The sequence below is a fragment of the Stegostoma tigrinum genome, chromosome 20 (genome assembly GCF_030684315.1).
Source record: "Stegostoma tigrinum isolate sSteTig4 chromosome 20, sSteTig4.hap1, whole genome shotgun sequence".
In the NCBI taxonomy this organism is placed as follows: Eukaryota; Metazoa; Chordata; class Chondrichthyes; order Orectolobiformes; family Stegostomatidae; genus Stegostoma; species Stegostoma tigrinum.
The window spans coordinates 26609527-26617885 of record NC_081373.1 but is presented as its reverse complement, the minus strand read 5'-3'; the positions used below and the strand labels follow the sequence as shown (position 1 = coordinate 26617885).

Sequence of the window (8359 nt, the reverse complement as noted above, 5' to 3'; positions counted from 1 at the left end):
AGTGTTGTTCGAAACTCACCTACTGCAAAGGTGTGACATAATACTTGGGAACAGATTGGTTCAAAATAACAAAAGCTGAGTTAAAAGGACTGTTGAGGTAACAGTGGTAGCAACCCTGCCAATGGACCAGACCTGGGCAGCACGGTGGCTCACTGGTTAGCACTGCTGCCTCACAGCGCTACGGACTGGCTTCAATCCCAGCCTCGGGTGACTGTCTGTGTGGAGTTTGCACATTCTCCCCGTGTCTGCGTGGGTTTCCTCCGGGTGCTCCGGTTTCCTTCCACAATCCAATGATGCGCAGGCTAGGTGGATTGGCCACGCTAAATTGCCATAGTGCCCAAGGATGTTCAGGCTGGGTGGATTTGCCATGGGAAACGTGGTTTTACAGGGATAGGTTAGGGGACAGGGTCTGAGTAGGATGCTCTTGGGAGGGTCGGTGCGGACTCGATGGGCCGAATGGACTGCTTCCACACTTACAGGGATTCAATGACTTGCTGGCCAGCACGGTCAGAATCTGAAACCATCGAAATCTACATAAGCGGCGAATCATTTCCTGGGTGAATTCTCGTCTGGAAGAACTCCTTGTCCTCTGCAGAAATAAACCCTGATTTTCATAAAGAAAACAAAAGTGGTCTGCGGAGATGGGTGGCTGCGGATTTTCAGGGCTGTGGCTTCAAGGATCATTCACTCACTCGGTCGGCGGTAAAGAAGCTGACAGTGAGGTATTGAGAAGTGATGGAAAGAGAGGGAGCTAGTGGTGTGCACTGGTCTGACTGAGAGAGGGGGGGAAGAGGAGATCGGGGAGGAGAGGTGGGAGAGAGAGGGGAGAAGAGATGGGAGAAAAGATGGGGAGAAGAGACCGAGGAGGAGAGATGGGAGAGAGGGAGGTGAGAAGAGATGGGAGAAGGGGGGGTGTAAGGGAGGGGAGAAAAGATGGGGAGAAGAGACCGAGGGGAGGAGAGAGGGAGGGAGGGAGTGGAGAAGAGATGGGAGGGAGGGAGTGGAGATAAGATGGGAGCGAGGGAGGGGTATTCGTGCCCTGAAGCAGCAGCAACCTCCTGCCAATCTGCTTTTCCAGGAAGGAGAGGATACAGAGAGGGAGCAGGAACATCACCTTGATCTGAGTGTTGTCTCACACACAGAGCGGTGAAAGTAGCTCTCGCTCCTCCTCCGGAGACTCACCTGATCGCTGGCGTACACCAACGTGCTGGGGATGTGAGCGGCTGGAGGAGCAGCAGTAATTCAGCGCTGTGAGATGCTCAGTTTAACGCTGAGGGTGTTCCCCAGCCCACGAAACCGTGAGAACTGGGGACAGCGGTGAAACCACCGCAGCTCATTTCCATATAAGCAACTCTTTGTTTTCCTGGAGAGATAGACCCCCACCAGTTATTTATTATTTTTTTAACCAACAAAAGTAATCGCCAGTTCACTATCTCTACGCCAGTTAAGTCATGCAGTTGTCCCCTAAGGAACCACAGAGAAAGAACATGTGGGATCTGGCCATAGAGGTCGGCATGAGAGTTTTCCTCTTTGGAGTTTTTGTGTAAGTAGATCTGTTTTCTACTCAGCGTGGCTTATCTTTAAAGCAAACTCAATTTGTCACCATTTCCATTTCCAACCTGTGTAAATAGGAATTTCGGAGTACCCTTTTATCCCTTGTGTTCTGGCCATTGCCTTCTCTCTTTCCGGTCTATATGTTGTTTTCTCGATGACAGTGGTTGTGTGACGGTTTCTAGTTTTTGTTTCTTCCCCCAGTCACCCCCCCCCCCCACTTCCCCTCTCCAATTAATTCCCTTCCTCCTTCCCCTCTTCCTGCATCATTTCTTAGGAATCTCTTTAGTCACACATTCTGCACCTTCCTCGTCCTTTCCCACACTATGCCTGCACCTTGAAGAGTAACCAGTTTAAAATCCACGGCTGGAAGTGAGTCAGTGTCTACTGCAGGATATCCTTCACCACCCCGTGCCCCTATAAAACTGCGAGACAGGCTATAACAGCTGCAGTTATTCAAAGCGTGCTGAAGGAATCTACGCGTCCTGGTTTGCATTTCCTTTAGCTCCAGTGGCATACATTTCTTCTTAAAAAGAAGTATATTTTGAAACAGAAGCCGATCCTGTCTGGTGACCAGATTCTGTTGCTCTCTGACTAAAGCCCCGTATTACTTGGTAAGTATGAGTGTTGATATCTATTCCTTCGGTTTACCCAGTCAGTTTTAAGCCACCATCTTTTACACAGGTGCACAGCTGACTTCCAGCAATATTCACTTGCAGGTCACTAAAGAAATAAACTGTCATTGTTTGTCTTGGACATTGAGTAAGTTTGTAATGTGTGAGAATGCTAAGGGCAGGAGCGAGGCTTTCCTCAGTGTGATTAATGTGTTCCGTTGACACCGTTGGAGGGTGTAATTTGTGGTCTGCCGGTAAGTGTGATGCGTGCTGCAGCACATCTGTTGATCAACAACCGAAATTCAATCAAACTAAATACGAAATTAAATAAAGACAATTAGTTTCATTATTCATGCAAATTGCCTGCAAAGTAAAATGTTTTCATTTTTGTTCTGCCCAAACCGTTCAGTTAAACTAATTTCGAACTCCTTGAGTGGGGAATTGTCTCGACTGGAATGGGTGTTTTTATTTGCACTTCGTCTTTTGTGTTTCAGCAAATTATTCATCTAATGCGTTTAACGGTTAGCAGTGCTATTCCCTCAGCAGGTAGAAGGTAGAATTCAATTAGTGCAGCTGCAGTTTGCAGATGTCCAATGTCGCCGTGAAGCGTCTCCCAGGAAAGTAAGTACACAGTGCCCTGATTTACAGAAGGAAAACGATTGTATGAGGACATGAAAAATGTACTTTAATGCTGGTGTGGTGCCTCCTATTGGGGATAATCTGTTACTGGCGTGGGGTATTCTATACAGTGAAATATGAAAGCTAATTTATATATTTGAGGCTTTCAGTACATTGCCACCCCTTGTCGATTTGAAAACTTCACCTGAGCATCAGACCCTCAGCACGCCGCTCTCGCTTAGATCTGGCCGCTTTAGCATGCGGCACAACTGTTTGACCTTTTGGTTGTACGCGCTTCATATTGCTGCGCCACCCTTTCACATGAGGTTTGTGTGCCTTGGCACACTGCGCCACCTTTCCACGTTAGTTTTGGGTGCTTGAACATGACATGCCGCCAGCTCAAAATGCATCTTTGTCCTTCAGCGCACCATCCCGGCCTGAAATCTTCTGGATTTGAGTGCTTCTGTATGCACCAGCACTTTAGCATTAGATTCAATTGCTTCAACACCATACCCATATATTTTCTCACATTAACTGTTTTGTTTCCTACTACCCTTTGCAACCTGTAAAGTATTCTGACTGTTAACAATATTTATTCCAGAAAAATACTTTTACATATCACAAAACCTTAATGTCCTCACCTATTTATGTACTTAATTATGTGTAACTTGAAACCAGGGGTTTGTCAGCTTCATGGGAGAAAATTAAGATGTATCTTTATGCTTCAGCATACCAAAAAACTTAAAACTTTGTATAGGTACTGCTGAATATTGTCTTTCATTTCAAAATGGCCTCAACAATAGAGTATAGTTCTACATTACTGCATTATGATTCTGTTAATATGTTACTATAATCTCAAAAGGTTTGTTTGACTGAAACAGATCCTTTGTAAAATAAGTACACTTGCAGAAGAGAATGCGTAAGTACTCAAAACATTGACCCTGAGTGCCACTTTTATTTGCATGCTTGTAATAAATAGTTACTTGAGTTGCATAAATGAGTGAAAAAAATAGTCAACTTTATTGATATAAATAAAATCTGTAGTAGTTGGAAATCAGTTTGCATCTGGCAACTATACCTTTGTATAATCCCAGAATAAACAAATGTAGTTTGATGGTGAGGTACTGAATCACTTAGTAGGTTTTAGGGCCACCCATGGTTCAGTAATAACATTCTTATCTTTAAGTCAGAGGTCACCAGTTTAAGGTTCTCTGCACATACTTGAGCAGATAATCTTGGCTGACACTTCAGTACAGTTCCAACAGAGGGCTGCATTGTTGATGGTGTCAGCTTTCATAAGGAACAGTAAAGTAAGGATTTATCTTCAGCCCTGGGTGCAGGGGTGCTCTTCTAGTGACCTGTCAATCTTCATCTCTCAACTATTATTACTATGATTGGGCCTAACTTCAATCTATTTAAAACCAATGCACTTATACAAAGATAAACTTGGGCCAGTTATAAGTGCCTGATAATTATCTCATTGGCTTTATAGAACCTTGTGTGCTTAAATTAATGGTGGCATTTTATTTCCTTCATAAGAGTCATCACACTTAAGGACATTGGCTTGGATGGGATGTCCGGTAGCTGTGAGAATGCAAGTTGAGGTGGAGATTTACTATTTGCTGGAAGTTGATTACTAGTTGCAGAAAATTAATTATTGATTTATAGTTATTTTTATCATCCTTGTAGAAGTTTAATTTAACACCCCTCAAAGTACACTACAGATCTTTAAGATCTTAAGTGAAGCGCAGTGCTTTCAGAATTTTAGACATAAATTCATATCCGTGCCAGTTGTAATATTGCTGGCAAAATGTACTCTACTCCAAAGTTCTGGAAAAGCAACATTTCAATACCTTTGACAGTGGTAAACATAGTTTCCAACATTTTTTTCCCCCCCGGGCCCCATTCCTATTTGTCCAGATTGAAGCAAGCACAAGTCATAAACACAAGTTAGCCAGCAATGAAATATCTTGTTAAAATTCCCAATATTTAACATGATTCAAACATTCATTGCTTAAAATTAAGATTTGTAATTCTCACTTTTATAATTAGATTTGATATTCAATTTTCCAATTCATGTTAAATCATCATTCATATTTACTTATTTGTTGCATTTAACACAAATGTTAAAATCCTACACCCTAGCTGATACTTTTCTCAGGGATTTGGGTAGGGTTTGTATCATCCAAGCATAGGACCATAGTTCAAATGAGTGAACCATCAGAGAAGGAGGGCATTCTATACAAAGATATGAACTAAGGTGCCAACAAATAAATAGGCCAAAGATTTACAAGGAATACACATTTTGCATTATTTGCAGAGGTTTTTCTCAATATACTTTGCAAATGACCTTAATTGTTAAGAGAAGAAAAGACATATATAGAATTGATCTTTTTCAACTTGACATTGATTATTTCGTGTTTTCAGAAGAGAATTCAACCCTATTTAAGTCACTGCTTTCTCAAAAGGCAGGAATAGCTCCTTGACATTCGACCATTTGCCCAAGTATACTGAATAGTGCTTTGCTATGGTCAGTGAAGCACAGGAAAATGCAATGCACCATAAAGGTGCAATGGCAGTCTTTTAATATTAAGAATGGCTGTGTATCATGGCACATCAAATAGTGATGGAACATTCAATGTAAAAAGTAAAGAAAAAAGATTTCAAAATAGAAAATGTAATTTTCATGTTTGTGAGAAATTTTTCATGCAGTATGATCCTGCTTTTGTTCATAATAATGTAAATTATAAAGTGGTTTAAATATAGCAATTTGAATAAATCAGTGCAGTGCATTTTTGCATATTTTAAACTTTAAATTCAGCAACTTCAAATTAACAGGATTTGGTTGAGTGGAATGTTTTGAAGGCAGGGACGCATTGTACAGCATGTCAAACAGGCAACTGTGCTAAATTGTTTCAGCTCCAATTCATTAGTAAACTATTTGTGAAATAACTTTAAAATTTAAAAGCTATACTTACTCGTGGTAGATTTCTAATATCCAATGCAAGAATCGTTCTCCTTTTATTTACATTTTTTTTAATCATTAAAGCCAATTTAAAGGAAGTGTACACTTGGTCTGATCATTAATTCATGGCATCACGTGTTAATATTGGAAGTGTATTACAAATTAGATGAAATTACTTAACGAGGAGAATAGCAAATGAAGATTGATTTAAGAATGTTGTATCAAACTTTATGCTTTTGCATCTGTGCTAATCTTCTGATGTGTATTTTAACATTCTGCTTAGAACATTTATTTCCTGGGAAACTGAATATAAATTTTTAAAAGATTAAATGTAAAAATGTTGTTGTATACTAAAATGGTTTTACCACCTTATGTTATTTTACCAAAACATTTGACATGTATAGGACCAGATAGTTCTGCAAAATGTGTCTGGCTGAATGATGCTTAGGTAATCTTTTTCTATCACCATTCAGATCACTGAATATTTTCAGTATAAAGTACTGGATCATCGGTAATACTGGTGCCATTTTATATTTTATCTGGGATTTCAAGAATGTTATGCCCATTGGTCTATCTCTTTAACCATCAAAGATAATGTTATGATCCCAGCTGGAGTTATCACCAGACAAGTCAGATCCCAGACAGGAGCTGGCATGATCGACTTAATTTTGATTTGTTTCAATTTTAACAAAGCAGATCCTTGCTGAAACATAGGCACACAATGCTCTGATTTTTGTTTTAATAATAAAGTGTGATGTTGTGAAAGAAATAAATATAATATAGAATAAACCAAACCATTTACTTATGACTCAATTTCAATTTTTTTAAACACATAGTTAAAATATAATTTTATTAATCCCAAAATGCTCCTTTTATAAATCGGAAGAAACTTTTTTTTAATAATATCCAAAACACCGTTTGTATAATGCTCTCAACAGAGTTCCTGTTCCTTTCTTTTTCTATTCCAGCTGTTCAATTATTTCATTACACACATCTGGATGAAGTGGACTTGAAGCTGGGCTTCTTGGTCCAGGGGTAGGGCACTACCCTTGCACCTCAAGAGGACCCTGTATGTAACATCTTACTACATTTTCATCATTCATAGCCTCAAATTTTAGGCTGGAACTGCAGACAACTCCAGGAAGAAGCTATCTTACACTTTGTTTGGGTAACCTCTTCAGGGTTTTATCTCAACATTTCTGCTCCTGGACCAACACTACCCCTTCACTTTAAGGTAACCTAGTTCACTACTTCAGGAGTGCAGGCATATACAGCCATCTTCTTTTGAAGGACTTCACAGGACTACCCCACTCAATGTTTTTTTTAAATTAAAGGTTGTCCTGACTAAACTCTGCATGTTTCTTTCTGTTGAAGTTTTCTTTTAAAACAAACACAATCCAGAATTCTCTAACAAACTTGAGGCCACATTATTTAACTTGCTGGTCACAAAACAATCAAACAAAACAGAAGTGTATTAGTGAAACACAGAACATATTGACTCATAAGCCAGGCCTCAAAATTGTTTTAAAAGAAATCACCAAAGGTACAGAAATACATATTTTAGGCACATAGAAAACCCACCAGTGGCTTACTAAAAGACCAAAATCCCACACTTACAATATATTACATCAGGATATGAATAAACATCACGATATGAATAATGAAAGAAACAGTAGATAAGGGAATGAGATAAATACAAGTCATGGAGAAAGAATGAGAAATATAAAGATACGGAAATGAACATTTCAGAGCAATATTAAAATTGAAAACCAGAAGAAGAGGTTATCAAAACCAGTTGTGTTTGGTGATAAAGTTAATGAGTAAAGGCTAAGCAATTTGTTTTAAATATGAAAATTTTCATGACCTTTTGACGGACAGAATAAGCAGTCTGGCCTATACATGGTTGAATTGCATCTAGAAATTTCTAGGTGCACATGTTTCACAGAATCTAGCTCCAACCCTTGAGTAGCACTCCCCTGGTACAATGCCAGTAGAGTTATTCACAGATCATAGCAAGCAATTTCTCTCAATTGGTTTACAACAAACTTAAAAAAAACATGAGAAAAACTGCAATGATGAAAAGCTTTGGGAACCATTGTTTCTCAGTCACCATTTTCCTCCCAAGCATTTAATGCATCATGTTACTCAAATTACTTGCAAGCAATATCCAAGGAATGTTCCCATGGCCAAGTAATCTAAGTTCCAGGTTCTTCTCTTACTGTGTTCAAAACTCTTCAAATGTTTGGGGTATTGTGTCCAATAAACTAGTACGTCAGAGATTGTCCTTTGTGCTCTGGAGATGTGTCAAAACCGTCTGAACAGATTGATTAAAAATAATAAGAATGTCCTAGAATTATTTGCCAAGAGAAACGTATTGCATTTTTGAGTGTCAAATATTTTGATATTCGAGGAGGCAATGGCCTAGTGGTGTTAGCAGGTAAAGTCTTGGGAGCCAGATTTAAATCTCACCGTGGCAGATGATGAAATTTGGATTCAATAAAAATTTGTAATTAAGATTATAATGATGGCAGTGCAACCATTGCCAATTGTTGGATAAACTTATCTGGTTTGTTCATAACCTTTAGGGAATGAAACCTGCCATCCTTACCTG

The 8359-nt window shown here is 39.4% G+C and overlaps 1 protein-coding gene across 3 annotated transcripts in view; it reads left to right on the top strand.

The window, feature by feature from the left end:
- The first annotated feature begins 1123 nt into the window (after positions 1–1123).
- plpp4 (phospholipid phosphatase 4) overlaps positions 1124–8359 on the top strand; it is a 250252-nt gene continuing 243016 nt past the window's right edge. Inside the window, exon 1 of one of the 3 annotated variants that reach the window (XM_048550710.2) lies at positions 1124–1543. In XM_048550710.2, the coding sequence (XP_048406667.1) occupies positions 1452–1543 (92 nt within the window). In that variant the 5' untranslated portion in view covers positions 1124–1451. Of the gene's footprint in view, positions 1544–1838; positions 2166–8359 lie in introns of those variants that run through there. The other 2 variants (XM_048550709.2, XM_048550712.2) reach the window with 2 other exon arrangements.